General features: G+C 43.7%; 1 protein-coding gene across 1 annotated transcript; it reads left to right on the forward strand.

Annotated features, from left to right (window-relative positions):
- The first annotated feature begins 2612 nt into the window (after positions 1-2612).
- On the forward strand, positions 2613-3035 carry LOC135226735 (uncharacterized). Its single transcript, XM_064266444.1, has one exon. The coding sequence runs from the start codon at positions 2613-2615 to the stop codon at positions 3033-3035; it is 423 nt and encodes a 140-aa protein (XP_064122514.1).
- The last annotated feature ends 24936 nt before the right edge of the window (positions 3036-27971 follow it).

The raw sequence follows: 27971 nt of genomic DNA on the forward strand, positions 1-27971 counted from the left end.
ATTGTGATTGCACTGAGGCACAAAAGCATTGGCGAACTGCCTATACAGTAGGACTATTATTTGATGCTTATTGCCATAATTTTTTTCTATTAAGTCAAGAGCTACTTGATAATTGGCAACAGTTACGCTCAGGGCTTGCACCACCTTGAGCGACTCCCCACTAAAGATCCCAATAGATATGTGAATCTGGTTGTGTCATCTAGATCAGTGCACTGATGCATATATATGTTAAATAGCTCCTTGAAATTAACAAATTTGCTCTTTTGCCCCTTGAAGACAGGTAATGGGAGCTCTTTCCATCATGGTAGACACATAGTAAGCAGTGTTTTAAGCTGTGTTGCGCGAGGCAATGTATCAATTTGGATGCCAAGTAGCTGCTCTTACTCTGCTTTTGACATTTGATTCCACCTTAATAGGGCTCGTGACATATAAGGTATGGGGCTGCTGTTCATCATCTTGAATTCCTTCTAAGGCCAGGTATTCATGCTCAGGTTTACCTGTCAGTCCACCCACGACCCTTTGAAGGATGAGTGTCCACACGTAAAGAGTAGAACTGTCAGTCAGACGATCAATTCGAGGTCATTGCCCTCATTTCTCGCTGAGCCTTCGTCGGGCAACTACGTGGCAGCGATGGAAACTGCTGGGTGATAAGGAGTTGGAGTTACATAGACTAGCTGCCGCGGCAATTCACTTCAAAATAGGAAAGAAGCAAAAAGGTGTAACAGAGAATGAATTAGGTTGAATTAGATATGGGGGTTGGTTCAGTTATTTATGAAATAGACTGTGAAGCCTACTTTCCCTATTAACACCTTTCATAAAAAGGCAGGACACTGGCCTAGGCCTACGCCAAATTTTCTATTGCATGGAAATATTTAAAAAATATTTTATCATAAGATTGGGATTCACAAGTCTACAAATAGCACTGCATGGTTTAACAATGAAATGAATTAGGCCTATACATAGTTTATTCATATTCTGGTCTAAGTGTCTGAGATCCTTCCCAGGCAAAGTCCAGCGGCAAACTGTCATAAAGTCGTTGGTTACCCATCGACACGTGTGATCACCTGTCAGTTGGGCGAAAGAATTTTAGGTAATTCCATCAGTTCATCAACTCTGCCGAGTGGACTGACTCCGTCCACAAACTGTCATCCGCACACATGTTTTAACGTCAGTTTTGATGAACTGACAGGGAGACTGACAAGTAAATCTGTGCGTGAATACCCAGTCTAAGAGGTTCTTATATTCAGTTACATGGTGTGATTCCAATTTAATGATTGAAATCTTTCATTTAAAATTTATGACAGTACGCATGAGAATTGGTGGACTGAAAAACCGAATTGGTTTTCATCTTATCAAGATTTTAAGTTAGCCACTCAAAGTTGAGATTGTCTATGATCCAGTGAGTGTACGAGTAGTTGCATAAACTCAAATTGCTCTGTTCGAGGTGAGTACAACAACACTAGAGGGGAAAGGAATGTAGCTCCCCTTATATTAATTTGAAATGACGTATTTCTCCCTTGTAAAAGGTATGCACTTGTCTTGGTTTATAACGTATAGTGTTCCTTTATATTTTTACTTTGATGTAACTGCCAATTATGCATATGAAGTCAGGCAAACTGTGATGTGTAACAGTCAAGTTAAGCAAGGCTGACACTTGCACGATTTTGTGGCACGCATTGCCATGAACTGTGTTGTGACAATGCGTGCTATTTTGGTGGCACGCGCAGGGAGGCTCCTGTACTGTTCACAATGACTTCAAGCACTGTTCACGCATAGGTTACGAATATGTGCCCAACAGTGCCCACATTGACACGAACTGGCACAACGTATTTATACATAGTTTACGTACTGCTCGCGCAAAGTTTACGCATTTCCTGCATTGGCCTGAAGAGTTTGCGCAATTCAGAGGCTATCAGGGCAATTCGGGCACGCCATATAAAAAGGGGGCCTCTCCACCCCTGGCGTAATTTTTGGATTGCCTGTGGAAGAGACAACATGCTGAATGCCAGAGACACCGTCGTTGCAGAGAAGAGAAGATGCGTATACCAGGCAGCTGCTCTAGCCATTGTTGAAGAGCAGCAGAAAAGGCTGCAAGAGGCAGAAGATGAAGAAAAGGCAACCCCAGTTACCCCACCTCGAAGAAGGACACCAAGGAATGTGTGGGTCAGGGTATGGTTGGCCAGAAGACAGGAGTTCGGATAGTATGACAGGCTACTGACTGAAATCAACAAGGAAGATCAAAGTGGCTACAAGAATTACCTCAAAATCACACCTGACCTGTTCCAAGAGATAGTTGAGAAGGTAGCCCCTCGCCTCCAAAAACAGTCCACCTTCATGAGGGAACTGTTTCAAGTTGGACTCAAGCTGGCTGCCACCCTCCGCATCCTAGCCACTGGAAATTCTTATCCAAGTCTGCAGTTCAGCTTCAGGGTTGAAGCAAGTACAATCTGCAAGTTTATACCCAAGGTGTGTCAAGCGATCATCGTGGTCTACAAGAGCGAAGTGCTCCGCTGCCCCAAAACTGAAGAGATGTGGAAGGAAGTGCTGCCAAGTTCAGCTCCAGCTGGAACTACCACAACTGCCTGGAGGCTGTAGACGGCAAGCACATCGCCATGAAGAAGCCACCCAATAGTTGTTCTTACTACTATAACTACAAGGGCTTCCACAGCATTATACTGATAGCAGTGGCAGATGCTGGCTACAAGTTCCTGTATGTGGATGTTGGGGCAGAGGGTGTTGCATCGGTTGGAGGAACATGGAGTAACTGCTCCCTGCATGATGCTGTAGAAGACCACACAGCTGGAGTGCCTCAACCAGAACTGCTCCCTAATGATGATAAGCCAGTGCCCTATCACTTCGTAGGAGATGACGCCTTCGCACTCCGAACCTGGATGATGAAACCATTCTCCCATCGATCACAGGTCCAACGAGAACGCATATACAGCTACAGGTTGTCTCGTGCCCATCGTGTTCTGGAGAATGCCTTTGGAGTCTTGTCTCACAGGTTCCATTGCTTCTTGGCAACAATGCAGTAGCACCCCGACAACATCAACCTGATTATCATGTGCGCCTGTGTTCTACACAACCTCATCCTTATCAGATACACACAGACAGTTCCAGAAGTGGACCGCAAAGATCCGAACACACGTGATCTGATCCCTGGTGGATGGAGACTTGACCAGCACCTGCAGGGGCTGATGCCTCTATCCGGCCACTAATCAGCAAGGGAGGCGAAGGATCAGCAAGACTACCTGTCACATTACTACATGTCCCCTGCTGGTCCCGTCCCTTGGTAAGAAAGAAAGGTAGCCCCATGAGCCTCATCCATACTTGTACCACTATTGAAATGAAAATGTTTTTGTTTATTTTTCGTTTCTTTTTCTTTTTTTTCACTTTTATTTGTAGCTAACTTTATTTTAATGTGAAAATGAAAAACAAGTGTTTTAAAATAAAGTCAAATTTATTAACAAAACGTGATATGTGCTAATAGACCAGACATGACGTTGATTGACAACATTAAGGGGAAAGTATCGCTCATTGATGTTGCAATACCATGTAACACCAGAGTAGAAGGGAGAAGATGGAAAAGTATCTGGGGAGAGAGAGAGAGAGTGACTTTTTTGACTATATCATATTATACCTATAAAAATTGAAATATAAATATATACACTAATTTTCACTCTACTTGTGAAAATGGCCTCCATAGGCGCTCTACTAGCCTGTTGAAGTAGCGTCAAGGAATAGTCAGAATCCAGACTTCGAATAAAAATGTAACCCTGAAAAACTCTAAGGGTTATACAACGAATATTTAACTACAGCCTCTGGCATCTTTGAATAACATTTAAATTGACTTTCTTAATTACCTATTTCAGACACGCCAACCTTCAGCAGTTTAAGCAACAGTGAGAAAATTAAAATGGTGAAAATAGACCTACATAGAATTACTGCAGCTGAGGCAGCAATTACTTTTAATGTAACACGTTTAAAAGAGGGTTTACTTCCATAAAAAGATAGAAATAATAAAATATTAAAGAAAATTAGAATAAAAAAATAAAAATAAAAATAATAGAAATGAAGTATAAATGAAATAATAGTAATAAAAATAAACCTGAAATTGGTAGTTATAAATATAAAAATACGAAAAATACGAAAAAATTATTAATAAAAAATTAAAAAATAAAAATAAAAATAAAAATAATTGCAAAATTAAAAAAATAATATACAATGAATTAAATAATGATAATATTTCAAAATATAAACAATATATATCAAAATAAAATAGAAAATAAGAATAACAAAGCAATATTATTAATAATAAAAATGAAAAAATAATAATCAAAATAAAAGTGGAGGCGGTTGTGGTGGCTGTCTCTGTTGTTGGGGTCCTGGACTGCTTCCCCTTGCAATTGTAATTGCCTGTGGCAGTAGATGCCTGGCTCTGGGACCCTGTAGACAGGACTCCATCATCCTCATCGTCGCTGCTCGTCACTGTGGCTGACTCAGGGACGGTAAACCGCTCACTGGGGACTGTCTTTCCACGGACGATGCACTGTGTCAAGAAACTCCAGGTCTCCATGATCTCTTCGTCACGGACACTCCTCTCGGGCTGGCCTGCCTCACTCTTCTTCTCCCTCTTCAAGATCTTCCCCACCCTGGTACGCATGTTCTCGTAGTGCTTCTTGCATTGGGGACCAGTGGACAGCGGGTTCCAGGTGCTCTCCGACTCGGATCCACAGGCTGTTCTTGGCCGCCACGTTGAGCCACTCCTTATGCTTCTTGTCACTGATTCAACCACTAGAATTGCTACGAAAATATTGATCAAGCAATTCTGAACCCACAAAAATAAATAAATTAAAATAAAACATGCATAAGAATTAGTATACACCCATAAAACAAGACTTAAGTCAAAGTGAAATATTTAGCAGGCCATCAAACCTAAATACAGTATATATAACTATTAATAACTTATGTCACCACTAAAAACTAAAACTGAAGGCGCTATCCATGATATCTGGTTCTTGTTGATTAAATAGAAGTTTAGGCGCTACTGGACCCATTGTAACATATCAAAAAGGTTTAACATGGGACCAAATTATACTTAAGTATTATAAAAATGGTATACTACAATGTCAACTCTTGGGGAGCTACACCCCAGAAAGGGATATATACCAGTTCAATGGATGAAAAATATTCATTCCATTACTTTCACTGTTCATTCTCACGTAAAGAATAGGAACAAAAAATCTTTGTGACATTGTACAATCACTATGATCATTACATGATTACAACCCTATACAACAGGACCAAAATCAGGGCATAAGAGCTACCTTTATCATGGTTAATCCTTTGGCATAAAACTAACAAGATTAAATAATTAAAATAAAGTAAAAAGCAGCAAACTTTACAAGTAGCCCTTAGTATATTCCTTGTAATTGGCTAATATCAAGAAACATTATAGTATTGCATACTTTACACTTAAGAATAAACAAAAACAAATCTGGTTGACATTGCAAGAAAGGCATTGCCTAGGGGTGCCAAAATCCAGACGGACGAAGAAATTCAGTTTGAATGGATTGACGGTAACCTCTATTCTGTTCCTTCGGTCCTTCTGAATGTGGAACTGCCCTATTTGGACCAGGAGACCAGGGAAACCACATTGTGCCGCCTGGGCGTAGTTGACCAATTTCATGATGTTTACCAGGTAATATTGGGCCGAGATCTCCTAAAGCCGTATCTCCCCTGGACGCAGCTCCCACTACCAGATGCACTGGATCCCTGCAGCATGCCTCATAATCAGTCAGTTTTAGATTCAGAGGCTAGTGCCTCCGATGTCCCAGACATCCCTTTTATTTGTGAACCTGGCCCTGACCCAGTGTCAGAGCCCAAAGTTCCTGCCGCATCCTCTCAGCCTCTTACCATTTTACCGCCTTCCAGTGGGGCCATCTCGGCCTTACCGTCCAGTGCCACGGAAGAAGTTCTGGAACAAGTTCTGCCGAGACTGTGGCCGCAAGGGTCACATGTCTGCCAACTATGGAGGGTGTGCAAATTTTAATATTCCTGCTATCGCAATGGCCGTTACTAATCCTTCTTCACCAGGACCCCCAGCTAAGGGCCCTAAAACAGTCGCACCCCTCCTAAGCCATTATTTTATCCGCCAAGCTACGTCAGAGCCTACGACAACTCTGGCGCTCAAATCTCCCTGATACGGGAAGATCGAATCCCCCGAGGGGTTATCGTCGATAGACGTCACTTAATAACCATTGAAGGTATCAACCATATCAAGCTGATCCTTCCTACCGTCCAATTAAGGGTCACCAGACCTAGTTTCTCCAAAGTATGTACTCTTGCAGTTGCAAGCTACATTCCAGGAGGTTATGACCTCCTCCTAGGGCAAGACATGAAGTCTCCCTCACAGTTCAAAAAGCCTAGGGGTCCTAACCCCACGTCAAATCACTCCAAAGCAAGGAGTCATCAAAATTCTACTTCCTCCAGGAAGCACATCCACCAACAGTCTCCCCCGTTACCAAGGAGGGAGATTGATCATTCACAGTTCCGTTGCAAAACCTGCAACGTACTAGGGCACTCCACGAATTGGCCTAGGTGCCCTAGCAGACTACCAGCAGCAGACGCTGTCCATGTTCCACAAGGCTTAGCCTTCCAAAAGAGACAGGAGCCTCTGTCTCCCATTTCCAAGGGCACGCTGAGAGGTACTGCACCTCCGGTACCCGTCACAGGTCCAGTCGACCTCAACTCTCTGCCAGTGCCACTTGGCAGCACTGAGCAGTGCCAAGCTCCGTCCAGCCTGGATGTAGAGCCACCACCTAACTTGACCTCTGCGCCTGGCCCCGAGCTAGCGCCGGCGCCTAACCTAATCAAGGATCCTCCTACAGGAGATCCTCCAACAGGCATGGAGCTTACCGCAGCCCATGGCCAATCTCCAGCCCATAATTCTTCTTCGCCCTCACCACTGTCGCCCGAGGATGAACCTCCGGCAGACCTCACATTCTCACCTCCTCTGGAAAACCAGGAACTGCCCGACACAGAGTCAGCCTGGAGTTTTCCCCTTACGACGGCTGTCGCAGCAGCTGAAGTGAGGGCCTCCCCTGCAGTATGTTCCACCTCTACGACGGTTGCTGCAGATACCGAAGTAGGGTGTTCTCCTGCAATCCCTCAGGCTACCACTGCCTCTGCTCCTGACGGCGTTTCTGGCCTTACCCCAGAGTCGGTGCCTCCGCCTACTCCTAGGACTGGTATAGCCAGATCCTGGAGGAATAAGAAGAAGAAGAAGAAGGGACATAACAAATCATTAACACACTAACCAAAGAGCCACATGCTCCCCTTGACACCTGTGCCTGAGGTACAGTGTCACATTCATTTGCAGAATGATCCTGGCACCTACCCAGAGAAGGTAGCCAGCCTGATCTCTGCCAGTAAACTAACCCTCTAACCCCTAGAAATTGTGATACTAACACTCATGTAAATGTCATAATTACCTCATTGCATTTCCATCCTGGTCAACTAACCACTCATCATCCTCACGCATCATTACCTCACATCATGTATTTTAACAATTCCGTCGCTGAACTGCTGCTGTGCGTACAACACTCTGGAATGATTGCGTCTCCATTTAACTGTATTGAGTAGGTTAGGCTAATGATTTAGTACCAGGGCATTAGGTTAGTAGCAAGTAGAATTTTCAAGTAACCTTATCTAGGGGTAGAGTAGACTGTCGTCACAGACAACCAGTAGTTCTTACTTAGGCTAAACTACATTAATCCAATAAGTTAGTACACTTAGCATCTCCACCTATAAGTTAGGTAGGCCACTGTAGTTAGCTGTATCGCTGCTCTAAAAACTTCAGTTAGAGTAGGAGAACTGGGTAGTCGAGACAATCAACTTATTCAAGCCAAGGCCTTCACACCCGAAAGGGAGTGAATGCCTTCTTAACAGGGGGACCTGCTACGTTTATAGAATATCTTCTTCTACCCAGTAATTAATTCATTATTTTGCTTTGTAAAACGGCAGCCATATCCCTCCAAATATCAGCTGATTTTAGGTGGGAAACCAAAACACGCCAGCCAGGGATAGGGAATTTCCTGTGAGAAGGGAGAATATAGTCTTTTGTCAGCTTTAGGGACGTATCTCAAAGGGAAGGATGTAGGCAGACTGGTACTTCTTAGGCCTATATCTTAAGCTCTTTTTCCTGTGAACCCTCTGCTGGCTGTATGTTCTGTTTCCAGGATTTGCCCTGCTCGTGGAGGTTAAGCTGACCCCCAACACCCAGGCAAAACACCTGCGATCTGCCCCAGTCGACTGCAGTTCGTGACCTTGGACGGATGTCCAGCCAGCCAGCCTCCCACACTTAAGCCTAACGGCGTACTGGCGCTCCAAAAGACCCAGACCTGGGACAAAGCCAGGCCACATTTTCTACAAAGATCTACTGAACATGGCATCCAGGTACGTCTTGTGAAACAGCATATTGCCAGTCCCTTACATCCTAGTGCCTAATTACTCCCCATTTTCCCAATTCAAACTTCTAACCCAAAAAGAACTCATCCCTTTGTTTCCTCTCACTGCCTCATGGCCGCATGCTTCCCCTTGTGTGATCGTCCCAGACAAATGAAGTCAGTGCATACCTCAGTGAAACATTAGAGTTCCTTTGCCCCAGTGTTAGAGAACTGAATAATACTAATTCCTACAGGATATCCTTTTTTCTTTTATATCTTGTTTTAATCTGGGATCCTTTTCCAGATTCCTGAGTCACGTGTCAAGTCTCTCTGCCCGGAAGTGTTGCATACCCAAGATTATGAAACCAGCTTTTACGAATTCCATTTTGAGCCAGCTATCATCCACTTGAGAGATATTATAAGTCCACGTGGGGACCAGTAGCATTTACTTAACCTTGGATGTTAAGCAGCCTCTTGTAAATAAATAGCTGTAAAGTACTTAGCTGAGTTTCTGGCGACCTTTCCTCTAGAGTAAATTATCACTGTAAATCCTTTAACGGTAAGTTCAAGTAAATTTCCTTTATTTTCCCTCAACTATTTCTGTTTACGTATCGGAGCCTCTCTCAAGGCCAGGCTCATACGTAAATATATATATAATATAATATATATATATATATATATATATATATATATATATATATATATATATATATACATATATAACATCTATATCAGCAAATTAGCAAAATTTTCAGTTCACTTACTTTATTGAGATAGCAACCATACACACAGATACATGTCTATATACTTATACAATTCATGATTGGGCCATCCTCCATAGAGAGAGAAGGCGGGCGATGTTGGCAATAATCACAAAAAAAATTACGGCTATATATAATTTTCTTTATTTACTAAATGTTAGAAATTAAAACAACATGAAATATTAGGATACTTTCACCAATATAACAGGTTCATATTTGGTGGAAAAGAGAAAGACAGAACCACAGAATATAACAAGACAAAGATAAGTAGAGAGAAAGAGAGAGATATCTTATAAGTTCTTTTCTAGATTATGGTGTGAAGAAGCCTCGTGTTCTTATTTTCTTCCTAGCACCAGGTCAGTTGCAAAATATCAGTTATTATCAATTTTACTATATTTCTTTCGTAAGGATATTTTCATCCTTGTTTTCAAGATGCATTGTAATAGAAAATAACTTACTTCAATTCCAGTGTTTCAAGAAGAAAAGTAGTTTTCTAGTGCCGATGTAGTTATAGCCAATTCTAACGTGTAAAAGAGTTAATATGTTATTGTAGGAATGTAACTTTTCTCTCCTTTAAAGTCAACTGCCATGATCCTTGCCGTTCTCTGACCATTTCTTGTCTTAGGGAGGGTTAGGAGCCACTATATATAGCTTCTACCTTTGCATTGGAGAGTTAAGTTGCCTAGTATATGGCCATTCGTAGGCTGCAGCTTTTAGCTCCACTAATTCTATCAGGGTTTATTTCTTCTACCTTTTGGACCCCCTTTTAATAATCTAGCCTTAGTTTCTTAACTGCTGTGCTCTTATTCTGTCCCAACTTTATTACCTTAATCTGTTTTCCTTCTTTTCTTGGAATGAAGCGCGTTTTGTAATTCCCTTTATTTCAAAATAACAAAATAAAAGTAGTGATATTTACAAAGCCTTCTATGTTCAAAATTTAAGGCTTATTTCAGTTTGACTAAATGTTAAACTAAAAAACCATCACATTTTTCCGACAATCTGGCAGATAAATTTGAACCAATATCACTTTTTTTTTTTTTTTCATTTAATTTTGAGATACTATAAATATTACTTTTCACTTTAAACCTATGAAATATGCATGATCTTCCAAAACATTAAGTTTAACTGGTAATCAAGTAAAAGGAACATAACTAAAAACACGTGAGCTAGTGTCAATATTTTATCATTATTATTTGTATGATAATATACAATGAGTAGGATGTCCAACCTCCATCTGCATCTGTGACCTCACACAGACGATCAGGTATGGAATCTAAAGTTTATATTATGTAACAGAAGTGTGGGTTTATGTATTTGATTTCCCTGGAACGTGTTTTACGCAGATATTTTTTTTTTTTTTATCAAGCACGCTTCTACAATACATTTTCTTAACCTTACATGTCATGTCGTTTTCATTGTTGTATTTATTATTTGACGACATTATTGACTCTATAATTGTTTTTAAATAGTATTTAATTGCTGTCATTATCGTCTGTATTAAACAGTATTATTTACATTTGTGTTATAAGGATGCGTTCACACCAAATGCGTTGCCTATAGAAATGGGGCTGTTAGGATTTTCTGCTTTATTTCTATATTGGATTTCAATTTACGAATCAAGTTATGCTCAAATAAAATTGTACTCCTTTATACCTGATTTTCACTTTTATATAGGACAAAATTTAGTATAATTAAATTTCGTTTACCTTTTCTTTGTATGCATATGATATAAATTTAAAATCTTAAAACTTACCTATAGTTTTTGAAAATCATTATGGTTGAGTAGTTGATTATTATATATAATATATAATATTTCTCTTGATGTCTCGGCTAATTCATTTAGAATGATATCTTTGAGTTATTTGGTTAAATTCAATTAAAATAAAACGTAGCTTAGAAAAATGGTCATTTTTTGCTCAGTTCCAATTGCCCGCCTGTAGTTAGTATTGTTTTTCTTGTAGACAAAAAGGTAAATAAAGGAAAATCCCTAAATATATTTTAATAGATAAGACGATAAGAGACCAAACAAAAAAGATGCGTACTGCAAAAAGATCCCGTAAAAAGAGAGAGAGAGAGAGAGAGAGAGTTGCAGCAATTTATAACACCTAGAAACAAGGCATGATTAGAAATCTTTCAGAATGTTTCTTGCTATATTTTGATAAATCGAAATATCTCTTGTGAAATATTGAAAATCAAGGAAAAAGAGAGGGATATAGAGGAGAGTATATGAATTGGGTACTCCAGTTTGAAGAAAATGTGGCCTTGCTTGGCCTGCCTTGGCAGCAGCTGTTGTGTGACGTTATTGTCTAGATGTTGTCTGAAATACGGAGAGAAGTCTAACGCAAGGATAGTCATGTTGTTTATAGGCTGCCTATTCACTGGTGAGGTTCCTCCTAATTACTGATGATGGAGGTGAACAGGCTAAGGAAATGGAATTGAACGAGAGAATTTCGGCCTGCGAGACGCCACCCAGTACCAGAGAGAGCAGCAGTGAACTTGGACAGGATCATTTTTCAGCTGCAACAGAGGCTTGACTACAATGAAGACATTCAGAAGGCGGGCGGAAAGGAAGAAAGCACTCGTGTGATCCAGATAACTCAGGGGTGTTGCAACAACAGGCCTGGCAAGAAAGGGCCCACTTATTCGAAGGTGAGACGTTGTTTCTGAAGGGGAACGATCAAGAGAAGAAGGAGAAGGACCTGCAGATATAGACCGAAGAAGCGGCGCGGATGGCGAGGCTCGTCCAGGAACGAAAAGACGCGAACGGAAAGCGCTGATCCGACAGCGAAAAGACGCGAACGGAAAGCGCTAATCCGACAGGAAAGACGCCGAGGTCAGGTTCCAGCTCCTGCAGAGGAAGTGGAAGATCTCACGAAGGTAAACGTGTGTACTACATTGTGAAGAGTTCAGGTGAGGTGCCTTCTAGAGGAAGGGAATAATCGCTTCAAGTCGCTGGATAGGACACCGGTGTCCAGGGCGAACGGAACGACCAGTTGGAAGATGAGGTTCGACAGCTGCGAGGAGCGAAGGAGAAATCGGTTTGCCAGCTCTAAGAACCTCCAGGGAAATTACAGATGCCTGGAAAATGAAGGAGCAGCTGTCCATCTTCAAGGAATGGCGCGACCAAGTCTAAGCTGGCCTTGCGAAGAGGGATCACATGTCAAAAATTTGAGGAGAATGTTTGTTGTATGGAAAGTTTTTTTTTTTTTTTTTTTTTTTTTTTTAATCAATAAAGTTTATTTACAAACTGCGATTTTCATTTACACATTACTTTTTTGCAGCAAATTTTGTTATTTACATAATAATTCGAGTTTAACTCGAATTTAAAGGACTTCTTTCATGGATTTTAGGAGTGAACTGCAATGCTTTATTTTATATGGAAGGTTTTGATGTTTATATGTAATAAGTTTACTTTGTTAATCGTTGAAGGATATGAAAGTTAGAGGGAAATAAGTATAAAATGTTTTGTAAGAGTTTTTTTATTGATTCCTGAAAGGGAAAGGAAAATATAAGGATTGGTGGAGTGCCAGGATTCGAAGCAGAAGATACAGAGAAGATTGGAGGAGTGCCAGGAAAAGCAGAGGATTCAGAGAAGATTTGAGGAGAGCCAGGAGAAGCAGAGGGTTCAGAGAAGATTCAGGGAGCGTCAGAAGAAGAAGCAGAGAATTCAGAGAAGATTTGTGGAGTGCCAGGATAAGAAGCAGAGGATTCAGAGAAGCCCCTGGAGAATTGAAAGGATTCAGTGGCATATTCTGGTTCTAAGGTTAAACAGAGGTGTTACTCTCTTAAGGGACGGCGGGCGAGGCCCGCCAGGCGGTCGGGGACCCGGGACGGGGGGACTCCGCCCGCCATGGCGGTCCGGGTATCGGAGGGCTCCGCCCGCCAGGCGTACCGGGGACGGCGGGCCTCCGCCCGCCAGGCAGTCCCTGGGGACCGGCGGGCCTCCGCCGCCAGGCCGTCCCGGGGACCCGCCTACCGGCCCCGCCAGGTTCGGTCCCACGACCGGGCGGGCCTCCGCCCGCCAGGCGTCCCGGGGAGGGCGACCTCCGCCCCCGGGCCCCGCCCGGCCAGTCCCGGGGACCGGCGGGCCTCCGGCCCGCCAGGGCCGTCCCAGGGGACCGGCGGGCCTCCGCCCCCAGGCGGGCCGGGGTCCGGCGGGCCTCCGCCGCCCAGGCGTCCCGGGGACCGGCGCCTCCGGGCCCGCCAGGCCGGTCGGGGGACGGGGGGCCTCCGCCCGCCAGGCGTCCCGGGGACGGGCGGCCTCCGCCCGCCACGGCTCCCGTCCCGGGGACGGGCGGGCTCCGCCGCCAGGCTCCCGGGGACGGGCGGACCTCCGCCCGGGCCAAGGCGTCCCGGGTATCGGCGGGCCCTCCGACGCGGCGTCCCAGGGGACCGGCGGCCTCCGCCGGCAGGCGTCCCGGGGACCGGCGGGCGCCAGGCGTCCCGGGGACCGGCGGGCGCCAGGGTCGGGACCGCGGGGCCCCAGGCCCGTTTCCGGGGGACCGGCGGGCAGGGGCCTGCAAAAAGGCGTCCCTGGGACCGGCGGGCAGAGGCCCCGCCAGGCGTCCCTCCGGGACCGTGGGCAGAGGCCCCGCCAGGTGTCCCTGGGACCCGGTGGCAGAGGCCGGCCAGGGTCCCGGGAGGAGGGCCCAGAGGCCCGCCCAGGCGTCCCGGGACGGCGGGCAAGGCCTGCCATGGCGTCCCGGGATTGGCGAGCCTCACCTGCCCGTCCCGGGACGCCCAGGACGGGCGGGCATAGGCCTGCCAGGGGTCCCGGGATGGCGGGGGCAGGGCCTGCCAGGGCGTCCCTGGAGGCCGGCAGGCAGAGGCCCCGCCGCCAGGCGTCCTGGGACCGGTGGGCAGAGGCACGCCAGGTGTCCTGCGCCGGCGGGCAGAGGCCCGCCAGGCGTCCGGGACAGGTGGGGAAGGCCTGCCAGGCGTCCCGGATTGGCGGGCTCACCTGCCCATCCCGGGACGCCCAGGATGGGCGGGCATAGGCCCGCCAGGCGTCCCGGGCCCGGGACGGGCGGGCAGAGGCCCCCCATGGCGTCCCGGGACGGGCGGGCAGAGGCCCGCCAGGCGTCCCGGGACGGGCGGGCAGAGGCCCGCTAGGCGTCCCGGGACGGGCGGGCACAGGCCCGCCAGGCGTCCCGGGACGGGCGGGCACAGGCCCGCCAGGCGTCCTGCGACGGCAGGCAGAGGCCCATCAGGCGTCCCGGACGGGCGGGGCGAGGCCCGCCAGGCGTCCCGTGACAGGCGGGCGAGGCCCGCCAGGCGTCCCGGGAGGACGGGCGGGCGAGGCCCGCCAGGCTTCCCGGGACGGTCGGGCGAGGCCCGCCAGGTTGTCCCGAGACGGCGGGCCTGGTGTCCCCGGGATGGGTGGGTGGGGGGGCCTTGATGGGTGGGCGAGGCCCGCTACGGGTTCCGGGAAGGGGCAGGTGAGGCCCCCCAGGTGTCTTGGGACTGGTCAGCCGGGCCTGCCAGGTTTCTCAGGACGGGTGGGGTGCGAGGCCTTCCATGTGTCCCGGAACATCTGGCGGGGCCTCGCACGCCTGTTTCCTGGGAACGGCTGGGCGAGGCCCGCCAGGTGTCCCTGGACAGGCGGGCGCGGCCCGCCATTTGTCCCAGGACGGGCGTGTGAGGCCTGCTTGGTGTCCCGGGACGGGCGGGCGAGGCCCGCAGGTGTCCCGGGACGGGCGGGCGAGGCCCGCCAGGTGTCCCGGACGGGTGGGCGAGGCCCGCCAGGTGTCCCGAGACGTGCGGGCGAGGCCCGCCAGGTGTCCCTGGACGGGCGGCCGAGGCCCGCCAGTGTCCCGGGACGGGTGGGCGAGGCCCGGCCAGGTCGTCTCGAGACAGTCGGGCGAGTCCGCCACGGTGTACCTGGACGCGGCCGAGACGCGGCCCGCCAGGGTCCCGAGTCTGGCAGGCGCGGCCCGCCAGGGTTCTTGGGACGGGTGGGCGAGGTCTGCCAGATTTCTCGGGACAGGTGGGTGATGCCCATCTCGCATCTAGGTTCCGGGTGGGTGAGCCCTGCAAGGTGTTCCTGGAATGGGTGGCGATCCCCTCCAGAAGTTCTGGGTCGGGCAGGCTAGGCCTGTTGTCCTAGGAAACTTGTCTGGCCTCGCCCGTCCGTCCCGGACACCTGGCGGGCCTCGCCTGCCTGTCCTTTGACACCTGGTTTGCTTCGGCTTTCAGTCCCGGGATACCTGGAGGGCCTCACCCGCCCATTGCGGGAACGTGAAAGCGAGGCCCGCCAAGTGTCATGGCGGTGTCCTGGGATGGGTGGGGAAGTCCCGCCTGGTGTCTGGGGAATGGGCAATACCCATCAGGAGTCCCTGGACGGTCAGGGAAGGCCTGCGATTGGTCCACTTAATGCATCACATTTTGTGTGAATGCACCCTTGTTGTTTGTTATTACACTTATAAAAGTAACTACTTTTAAGGTTACTCTTTTTCTCTTTCTTGCTAGGCGTACCAGGGCGGGCTGGCGAGGCCCGCAATTGGTCGACTCGACGCGAAGCATTTGTTGTGAACGTGCCCTTGTTGTTTGTTATTACACTAATTGCCAGCATAAGATAGAGATAAACAGAAAATATATCATTAATGAACTATACGTAGGGGTACCACTTCCAGTCAAGGATTCTACAGTTCCCCCCAATTCTCTCCATCCTCTTTAGCAATGTGACACTCATTACAGCGATTACACGGTGGATGCGTCCGTCCACATCGCTGCAGGTTATTCCGAGACTTACTGTCAATTAAGGCAACGAGGTAGGTTCTCAAGCAAACTATCTAATTCCTGTTATAAAAAAATAATCATCCTGTGTTCTCTCGCTAGTGATGATGGTGTAATACACCGCTCTAAAGTATAGTGAGAGGAAGAAGTGTTTTGGTACCATGGCACACAATAGTTCGTTCCCTCCTGATCCAGAGCGAACACGAATCCGCGACTATGAAACCCGAAGCAGTTGAAACAAGTTAAACTAATTAAGCACCCAACAGACTGTCAGATCGATACATAACTTTCACCAACAGTGTTAACGGTGGTGTTCTGTAATCTGCAAGCCACCTCATATATATATATATATATATATATATATATATATATATAATATTGATATATAGTATATATACATATATATATATATATATGATGATATATATATATATATATATATATATATATATAATATATATATAGATATATATATATATATATATATAATATATATTTTATATATATATATATATATATATATATATATACATACATATGAGATGGCTTGCTGATTACAGAACACCACCGTTAACACTGTTGGTGAAAGCTTTGTATCGATCTTGTGGACAGTCGCGTCTGTTGATAGGATACGATAATCTATTGGAAATACTAATTCTGAATACTGACTTCCTAAGCACTTTTATTCTCATATATTTCGCATATATCTTTAGCTGCACATTTTACAATCAAACCCAGTATCTACAGCAGCAAATTAGCAAAATTCTCAGTTCACTTGCAAATTACTTATGCTATACCGTATGTGATTTTCTTGAAATACTAACACAATATGAAATATTAAGATATTTTCACCAATGTAACAAGTTCGTATTTAGTAGAAAGATAGAAAGACAGAAGCAGATAAAAAATATTAATAATAGGACAGAGATAAAAAAAATTATGAAAGAGAGAGAGACTTTCAAGTTCTTTTCTGGTTTAATACCATGGTGAACAAGCCTCATCTTATTAGTTTCGTTTTATCACCAGGGCAATCGTAAAATATCTTTCTTAATGATATCTTCTTCATTGTTTTCACGATGCATTGTAATAGAAAATAACTCAACTCAGATTCTGTTTCAAAGAGCAAAGTAGTTTTGCAGTGCCGATGGAGTTATAGCTAATGCTATAATGTGTAAACGAATTAATTATCGCTGACAATTTTGATTGGCATATTTTAAAAGCTATTGCCAGCGAATATGCTATTGTAGGAATTTAACTTCTCTCTTTACGAAAGTCAACTCTACTGCAGTGGTCCCTCCCTTCCCTGACTAGTTCTTGTGTTGGGGAGGGTTTGGAACCAATATCTGCTACCTTGGCATTGGTGAGTTAGGTTGCGTATTATATGACCGATCTTAGGCTGCAGCTTTTAGCTCAACTAATTTTATCAGGGTCTATTTCTTCTACTTTTTGGATCGTTTTTCAATATTCCAGCCTGTGCAACCTTCTCATGCAAAGGAAAAGAAGGTCTTATAGCTGTTTTAACGTTTATATGTGCTAGCCAGCCAAAGATCAACCTGTGTTAACCCTGAACAACATCCATACAAATAATACTAGTATGCTATGGTCACAATTGAAAGAAGTGAATAATGGTAAAGAATTCTGTAAATATGACGTTACGTTTCCTGATGTCGATGTCAGGCTCTGTTCTACCAACATTTTCATGGTATCAAGTGGCTTAAGTCAGTAGCTGTAGATGGTAAGGTGGGGAACAAGTCACTGTCAGAAATCTCCTCTTGACTCGAAAAAAACTCCCATAACCACAAAAAAAAGAGTCACCCGCCCAAGATTAATTCCAACTCCATTATGAGACACCATATTAATAATAACACCACTCCGGTTATAAAAATATTTCCTCCATTTGGTTAATAACCAACCCCCTTATATTATTCTCTCATTTCTCCAATAGCCACATGTCAGTAAAAAAAAGACACCACTCCAAGAATAGAGAATAATCACCTCTATTTCGGCAAATACAAAATATTTACCTCTATTTCCCCAATAACTCCATGTGGAACAAAACAAGGCTCCAAAAAATATATCTCCAAAAAAGGAATATCAAAAAATGAAATCCTACCTCCAAAAAAATGTGCACTCAAGGCAACTAACTCACATACTCACAAATATTGCCCCATAATCTCCAAATATGTGTCTCCATTTGCAACAAAGATGGCTGCAAAATAATTGAACTAAACATAGCTCATACCACTATCGGCAAATATCAAAAATGGCCAAAAAATATATATCCTCCCATATATTATATCAAATATAACTCCAAAACAATATATACCTCCAATTATCTCCCCAAAATAATATACTCAATTATATCTCAACTCTAACTCCAATTCTCCAGAGAATAACTCAATGTTATAGTCAAAAACTATAAAAACTCACTCCATTTAGCATAATTGCTAAAAAAGGGCAAAACTCGGCAAATAAAACTGTCTAGAAAATTCTAGAAAAAATCATCAATGTGCCACAACTCATTATAACAGAATTCCCAACTCACAGTGTCTTACCCAAGACTTCTCCATATGCACTACGACATAAGCCACTAGAAAACTTAACCAAGTTTCTTATCTCTCACAAATTTGTCACAAATACGACAAGGGTATTGTGCAAGAAAACTCACAATTTCTGGAACACAAATATCCAGAGAAGAAATGTAGTGCCATTATGTATGCATTCAAAACGTGCAAAAAATTCTCCCATAAAACACGAACACGTTCTCGAACAATGACTCTAAGTCATGAACTGAGATAATATTCACACTAACTAGAGAGAAAAAAATAAACTCAATTCACCCATGGTAAAAAAAAACTTGTGTCAGCTATGGCTAACTTCCAAAAAAGGAGAAAAGAAAAATCAACGGCACCATTAACTATCTCCCGTAACTCACTAGATGTCAAGCAATTATCTGCTGAACTCATAAAAAAAAGGAAAAAAAACTAAAATAATGTGTTGTTAGTTCCTCCCAAATTCAAAAAAGATTTCACCTCCCTTGACAGCATTACGGCACCCACGTATTAGTATATAAAAAATCAGTATCAGAAATATCATTATCACAAAATCACCAAAAAAATTGCTATCATCAAAATCATCAGTATCAGAAAAAAAAATATCACCAATGTTAATGCTTGTCCATTCTCCAAAAATTCAGCACAAGTTCAGCAGATTCCACACAAATTCACCAAAATTCAGTCAGATCATCAAGGATTCAGCAAAACTCATCCCCGTGAATCACTGAAATATTCTCCAAAGTTACAAAACTCAACAAATAATTAACACAAGACTTCTCCCATTAATTCATGTAATAATTCTACTGAATAAATTATCTGTAATAATTATCAAACTAATCTCCCTGAAATATCTCAAAACTCTCGTAAAACAATTCTCCCATAATGATAATTATACTTAAGTAAAACCTCCGTGACACATCTCAAGTATAATGATTATTAATAATAATAATAATAATAACTCTTCATAGCAATAATTCTCTTGCAAAAATCTCAAGTAAGGGTGGAATTCAAATAGCATACAACAGTATTGCTGAATCCTATGACATACAATTTCTCCAGCATGCAACACCATGACATAACACCATTGCCACACAACACAGATACAACACCAATCATCGGCATTTCAAAGTAATTTCTCCAACACAATAAAAAAAATAATCTGTGTACCCCCTTCCCCCTTATATTTGTGTCTTTCAAGGCACAAAGAAACATATAACACATCCCGTGCATGTTAACTACTTTTCCCCTCATTTTCGGAAAAGAAAAATCTCTTTTCTAAAAAAAAGACTCCACGGGCATTTCACTTCATCAACTTATCAATCAGCTGACATCTTAGCATTCATGGTCAAGGCCAGACCCATCCCCAACACAAAGAAAAAAAAAGGAAAAGGGGGAGTTCACCCACACTGAGAAAAAAAAAAAAAAAAAAAAAAAATCTCCCCCCCCATGAGAACAACCCCTCAATAAAGCGGCAGAACAGCCCGAGGCATACCGTAGTACCCCCATCTCCCCTTGAACAGTGTCTGAGGACCCCTTCCCAAGATATCACTAGTGGCCCATCTCGCAATGCCCTCCCTGCACTATCTCTCGAGAGAGGCCAGTGGTACCCATGCAACTACCCCCCCGAGGGATGCCTACCCTCGCAATGCAAGGCGCCTCTCTGCAGAAATGTGCTGAGCCGTAAAATTGTGGCCGCTGTGTGTCTCTAAGCCAGATATGATTATCCAAGCACAGTTCACATTGCATAGAAAAATAAAACACTCCTATGTTTTAAACAAAGACGAATGCATACGTCTATTATAACACGTGCAAATAAAGAAAACACGTCACCATGGGGCAAAGACAAGAAAAATTGTTGACCTCTTGAACCAATCCCATAACCCTGAAATATTTAAACAAAAACCCTCTCCTTTTTTTTTTTTTTTTTTTTTTTTTTTTTTTTTTTTTCCCTTTGATAAAACAATAGTTCTTTAACACTCACCACTCCATAATGGGAACAAAAGGAACTAAAATTAAAAATCTCGTAGAATACGTAAAATCTCGTCGGCACAATACAAACGCGATCGGCGAGATCACCCCTAGCAACCGTCACTCATGAACTAGACTGAGTTGCTTGTCTCACGACTCCCGCCCTGAAGAATCTCGGTACGGGCAAATTTGATGACCCTAATAGAAATTCTTTCCTCATCCCCCCAAATCCCCACGGACGGATATTTTCTCTACCCCTTTTTCACTTAGCAACCGAGATCTAACAATTTAACAATTTTCCACAATCCCTCAAAGCTTTGTCGTTCGAAAACTATCGCTAAGCCATACCCCTTTTATTTCTAACTGGCCACCCCATCTCTACATTGGCGTTCCTAGGCATAGAAAAGCAAGAAAACTTTTATATCCCCTCTTACCCGTCTGCCACCACTATAACATAGGGGAAGAACCCCCCAGTATTCATAAGGTAAGCGTGGACACGAAACGGAAGGCAGACCCACACATCCCATGTACTTATAAACCTTTCTCTCTCTTTCTCTCTAGCACGACAATCTCTCTCTCTCTCTCTCTTCTCTCCACCTCTTTTCTCTCCATTCTAACAGGCAATGAAAATGAGAGAGTTGCGTCATAACACTAACGTTTATTAACAAGAATAAAATAAACCAATCAATCAAGTTTAATACAGTCTTACAGGACTAACTCAAAACAGTACATTGTCAAGTCACCAAAAGAAGTCCACACCCCTCCGGGAACTTTTTTGTCCCCCGGCATTTCCAGATCCGTCTGTTTCAAAGATACAGAACACATCCCGGTAAGTACACACAAGTTTCAAAGACAAAGTTGATAAAATGGAACATCTTACAAGATATCAAACAATCCATCCCTTTTGGCTAAAGTAATTCAACTCACCCATTTCAGCCGGAATATCTCACTCACTGATAAATAAAAACACTTTGGCATCTGCCATTGTGGCTTTGCCTTCCTCCCACGAATCTCTGTGCAAGTCTTCCCATAGACTTGGCTAGTGATACATTATGAATAGAAGAGGCGCACACGTACATACGAATGCACACTTCGACAACGCCTCATATTACTGGCTACAACCAGTTTCCCAAGGCACTTTGAGAAGAGTTCATAAACTGTCGTACATTGACTCGACAAACTAATCATTTTTATCTCACGCCATCCCCTAGAATCTCATTGATCAGCTACTCTCAGGTCGTCACTCCTGCACTGTTCTCCACATTCCATAGGTCACAGAGAACGTATGGATAATATAATTATTAATAAAAAACCCTAGGCCTTACATATATATATAATATATATATATATATATATATATATATATATATATATATATATATAGATATATATATATATATATATATATATATATATATGATAGGGCATATAAAGTATATAGATATATATATTATTTGTTTGAGTTTCTCAGGAGTCTTTAAATGAGATGCAGTGCAAGCTTCTTCAAAATATACGGTTACAACGTTGAAATAGTGTTTTACGGGCTGTTTATCTTCATATTATACTGTTGTATTACTCTAAAAAGACATCCATATATATATATATAGATATATATATCTATATATATATATATATATATATATATATATATGTATATATATATATATATATATATATATATCTATATTACACACACACACACACACACATATATATATATATATATATATATATATATATATATATATATATATATATATATATATATATATATATATATATATATAGGATGTCTTTTTAGAGTAATACAACAGAATAATATGAAGATAAAAACAGCCCATAAACACTATTTCAACGTTGTAACCATATATTTCGAGCTCTTCCTTCTGTGCTCCTGATCACAAGGTAAAATATGGACATAGGATGTCTTACAGGAGTATATATACAAAAACATATGTAGTGTGGCAGTAAATCTCTGTTGGTGACCCAGGAAGGGTGGAAATTAAACTATTCCATGGTGATTTCAGGCCTCATTAACTCCCGTCTGGCGACTCGTCCAGTGGTCGGATGTTCTTGGACACCTGCTATAGGAGCGGCCTAAGGTTTAGTTTGTCGATGTCATCCAGTGTCCTCCTGACAGGTTCATATTGTTGGTTTGATTGATGATAGCAGATTCCAGCATTTTCCTTTTGTACGGACAGCTACTTTTGAAAATCAGCTCCGCCCCACTCCAGTTCATAGTATGGCCTTTGTCCCTAATATGTAGGAAAATCCCCGAGTTCTCTGTTGCATATCGCACTGATCTTTTGTGTTCTGCTAAACTTTGCGAGATGGATCTACCGGTTTCCCCAACGTAAATCTCATTACAATTGCTACACGTGTCTTGTAAACCCCGGCTTCTTCTTCTCTTTTATTTAGGTATACGTTAATGAGCGAACTCCAGATGGATTTGGGATAATGGAAAATAAAAGGATTATTAGACCTGAGGTGTTCTGTGGCTTTTTGAATGCTTCCATCTTATGGAATTTTCAATTTATTGCTAAAGTCTATTTGTCTATTGGAAGTGGGACCTCTATAGTATATTGTATTCGCTTTATTTATAGCCTTCTCAATAATGTATGGTAGGTAAAGCAGTTGCATTAGGTGTTGGCGGATCGTGTTGAATTCTTTACGTACCCATTTGAAATCATTCTAAGCCCCCCAAGGAATAGGTTGCACCCGACCATGGTATTTACGGATACTTGTGGTAACTTAGAAAATGAATATATGAAACAAAGAAAAGTTGGTTTCCTGTGTTCAGTGAATGCATATCTATTCTGCTCTCTGATTAGTACGTCCAGGAATGGCAATTTCCTGTCCTTTTCCCATTATGTTTTAAATTTTATAGTCGGAACTAGTGAGAATTTAGTTGATTGAAAAATGCATTGAAATCTCCCCAGCTATCATCCCAATAAGTAAAAATATCATCTACATATCTAAGCCAGACCATGTTGTGGGGTTTGATAGAGGACAAAATTTCTGTTTCGAAATATTCCATGAGTAGTTTTGCTAGAAGGGGGAATAGGGGACTGCCCATGCTACAACCTATGTTTATAAAAATTACCATTGAAAGAGAACACCTTGTTAGTTTACACAGGAGGTTGATTAGTTTTATCGTTTTGTCAATACTAAGAGGACGAGTCGCGAGACAGGAGTTAATGAGGTCAAAAATCACCAGGGAATAGTTTAATTTCCACCCTACCTGTGTCACCAAGAGAGACTTACTGCCACACCTACTTATGTTTTTGTATATATAATCTTGTAAGACATCCTATGTCCATATTTTACTAGTGATCAGGAGCACAGAAGGAAGTACTCGAAATATGTGGTTGCAACATTAAAATAGTGTTTTATGGGCCTTTTAGCTTCATACACACACACACACACACACACACACACACACACAAATATATATACAGGGTGGGGCAGAACCAATTGAGCAGTTTTGAGGAGATATAACAAAGTAATGGAGGTACATAGAGAAGAAAGTGTATTATTCTCGAGGTTAGCATAACATACCATTTACAATCCTTATGTCAGCAAGATGGCGGCCGTTAGCTGCAACACACTGTTGGAGTCGTTCTCTGAAGTTTTCTACAGCACATTCACACATACTGCGGGGTATGGCGTTTACTTCTTCAATAATCCACTTCCTTAGCTGTGGTGGGGTGTGAGGGCGACTTTTGAACACTCTTTCTTTCAGATGTCCCCAAAGAAAGAAGTCGCAAATGCTCAAATCAGGTGACCGCGCAGGCCATCCTAAATCACCCCTTAGAGACCCAGGCCGGTTGTTGGGAGGAAACAATGTTCTCAAAACCCAATGAGTTGAAATTCAATGTTTCTCAAACATTGAGTGAAATTCGGGCTGTGTGAGCTGTAGCCCCATCCTTCATTTTCAATAATCTCTTCCATTCTAGGTTGCATGAAATTTTGCAACATTGCAACATAGCGTTCGGCATTCACGGTCACGGTCACTCCGTCCTCCTCAAAGAAGTATGGGCCTATCACTCCAAATTTTGAGATTGCACACCAAACCATAAGCTTAGAGGAATGTAGCGTCTTTCCTGGATGATTTGGGGATTATGTTCAGCCCAATAGCGGAAATTTTGCTTATTTACAGCCCACAGAGGTGAAAATGTGCTTCATCACTACTGAAGAACGCTGCCTCGAGAACAATCTTTTCAAGCATGTTCTCACACAGATTTTGGCGATTGGCAAAGTCTGCTAGGTTCAGTTCTTGAGCCATCATCATTTTTGTAAGGATGGAAATTCAAATCCGTATGCAGAATCCTCCTCAAACTGTGTGAGGAGATTTGCAAAGCTACGGCATGCCTTCGTGCAGAACGTCTTGGCGACTGGATGATTGCTGCTCTCACCCTCTTGACATTTTCTGGTGTTCTGATGGACTTGCGTTGGCCATGTGTCTCTGTTTTTATTTAGTGTGCTACCAGTTGCCTCCAACTGCCTAACCCAGGACCAAATTGTGTTTGCCTGAGGAACAGCATTGTTGCATGGAATATTGAACCGTCGCCGAAAAGCTCTCTACATTGCAATCACAGATTGATTGTTCTCAAAATATGCGCGCACAGCAAAACCACGATGTACTCCCGTCCACACCATGTCGGCTACTGAAATGGGGATGTCTGAGGAGGGCAACAACACCACCCTCCCCCCACTCCCCTTCCTTCCCCTCGAGCATTGACTCTTGTAAACTGCTCAATTGGTTCTGCCCCACCCTGTGTATATATATATATATATATATATATATATATATATATATATATATTATATATATATATATATATATATATATTATATATACATTTGAGCCGGCCTCATGTGGCCCAAAATGTAAAGGAAAATGTTATATGGAAATGCAAGGTGCACTGGATTTTAACTTGCCTAAAAAGGGGGGTTTTGGTATTATTATTTTAGAGAAAGAGGTCGCCAGAAAACTCAGCTGATTACTTTACATACATTTATTTACAAGAGGCCATTGAAATGGCCTGGAGAAAGAGTAAATGCAGCCTATCCGCTCAGGGACCAATATTATCTCTCACAAGGGGATAGCTGGCTAAAATGAGATTCACGTAATGCTGGCTTTCAAAATTATTCATATTATCTTGCGGTAATGCAGCACTTGCGGGCGCGAAGACTTGGACACGTGAACTCAGCAAATCTGGATTCCATAGTAAGCGGGCCTTTGTAGAATGCAGCGTCAGCTTTGTCTCAGGCCTGGGCGCGCCAGTAACGCCGTGGGAGGACTAATGGGAAAGGCTGGGACATCCGTCCGAGGTCACAGCTTGGAGCGGACTGAGGTTGAAATGCAGGTGTGATTCATGGGGGATGGGTTCAGCTTATCCCCCCAAGAGCAGGGCATCCTGGAAACAGAACATACAGCCAGCGAAGGGTTCACAAGAAAAAGGAGCTTAGACGTAGGCCTAATAAGTACCTAGCTAGCTACACACTCCCTTTTGGGTTGGGATACGTCCCTAAGGCTGACAAGAGTCTTTATTTCCCCCAATCCCGCAACCTACAACTGGCCTGCTTTGGGTTCCCGCCTAAAATCAGCTGATATTAGGTAAAAGGCTGCTTTTACTAGCCATCAAAATATTTAACTAAATGCTGGGTAGACAAGGGGATCAATAACTGTAACTATATATATATATTTCTGGGCTCAGCTCGTGTCGGCCTATGAAAAGATCCTTAATATCATTCTTTCTAGGTAAAATTAATCTAAATTACCAGAGAAAAACAAAATTAAGAAAATGTCAGTAGAACTGACTCGCTCACTCTTTTAAAAGAAGTGTCGGTATGAGAATAGGGGCGAGTGGGAACACTACCACGAGACATTCACCAATTAGACCTTCCAATCAAATCCCCACTAGAGAGAGCTGATACCAAACGGGCGATGCGCCGCTACTACTACTACTAGGGGACGCCACGGACAGCAGCGCCCCTAGCGGTCATCCTTAATTATTAGCGCTAAGCGTCGTACGCATTTTCTTGCTTGTGTACTATTTTCTGGATTTACCTCATTCTCCATTATGGAACGTGCTGCCATCGCAACGGCTAAGTTAAGTGCCTCATAGTAGTGTTTTTACCGTATTTTAGTCTTCCAGGAACCAGTATTTTCCTTCTAATAGGTCATATACGGTTTTCCCGTCGACTCGTGGCGGCGCCATGCTGCCTCATTAAGAATTCCCGGTCTTCCATACTGGGACTTCTTATACTTATGGGCTTACTATATCACGTTCATCGTTTTTTACATCGCCTTTTTAGCTAGGTTAGCCCATTTACCATTCTCTTAGTTTGGTATTTAGGGCTATTCTGTGTTTCTGGCCCAGCATCCCGGCTCTTGCTCTTCATCGGCTATCGCTGGCTCCGAGTAGGTTTCTGTTCCTCGGAACAGTTTTGCCTCCTCCTGGGCTTCTTTTACTTTTACTAAAAGTGTCTTTTCCATCTTTACGATGTAATTTTAGTTCTATTTAGGGTGTTAGGCTAGCCTAGGTGCATGTCCCATGTATTGGTACAGCCTGGTTCACGTGGCCCTCCCACGGTTGTGTTGCTATCGCGGCTTAGGCCACTTGCGGTCACGTGTTCCATCGCACCTTACCCTTCCCCTTCCCTCCCTACCAGGTATAGGGAGGGGTCTGGGGGACCCCTTGGTTGCCATGACAACCTCAGTTGCCTTCCTCCCTCCTTCTCTGAGGAGGCCAGGGGTTCTCCCCAGCTGGGGTATAGGGCGACCACTTGTTTCGGGTACCGGGTCTCCGAGCGGGTAGTTGTTGGGACGGGGAGGAGTAGGCCACCCCCCCCCTCTCTCTCTCTCCCGCCGTGTTACACCGAGAAACCCTCCCCCCCCCCCCCCAGCTGCCACTTCAGCCCAACCTTTCCCCCCTCCCCATATAACGAACGGAGCCTTCCGCCGGCAGCCGGGGCACCTTTGGTTATAGCTTGCTGGCTCCGCCAGCGGGCGGGGTGGTCACTACTAGTGGTCTATTGCTTGCCTACTATATCCTTCCCTTTTTTTCCCCACCCCGCTACCGGAAGGGAGCTTGCTTCTTACCCGGGCACTATTCTAGTAGACGGGGGGGAAAGGTTTGATATTTATTTCGTTATTTTTTAAGGATATACCCTAATTTTACGATGAATTCCTAGATTTATATTATATATATACCATCTCCGCCGTTTTCCGTCGTGGTTTCAATTTTCACCCACCGCACCTGGTTGGATTCTATCTCTTGTCTCCGCGTAGCCTTGGACAACTCCAACCATCTTGCTACCACACGTATTATGGCGGGGCTCTGGTTTAATCTAACTTTCTCGCTCCGGCACCAGCGGAGCAATTGTTAGGCTGTAAGTGTTCTCCTGATACTTATGTATCTTTCCACTTACAGGCTACCAACTGTCAGGTCCTTGGGTGCAATGCGACGTTATACGACCCCTGTGCCCACGATGAGTGC

The sequence above is a fragment of the Macrobrachium nipponense genome, chromosome 15 (assembly GCF_015104395.2).
Source record: "Macrobrachium nipponense isolate FS-2020 chromosome 15, ASM1510439v2, whole genome shotgun sequence".
In the NCBI taxonomy this organism is placed as follows: domain Eukaryota; kingdom Metazoa; phylum Arthropoda; class Malacostraca; order Decapoda; family Palaemonidae; genus Macrobrachium; species Macrobrachium nipponense.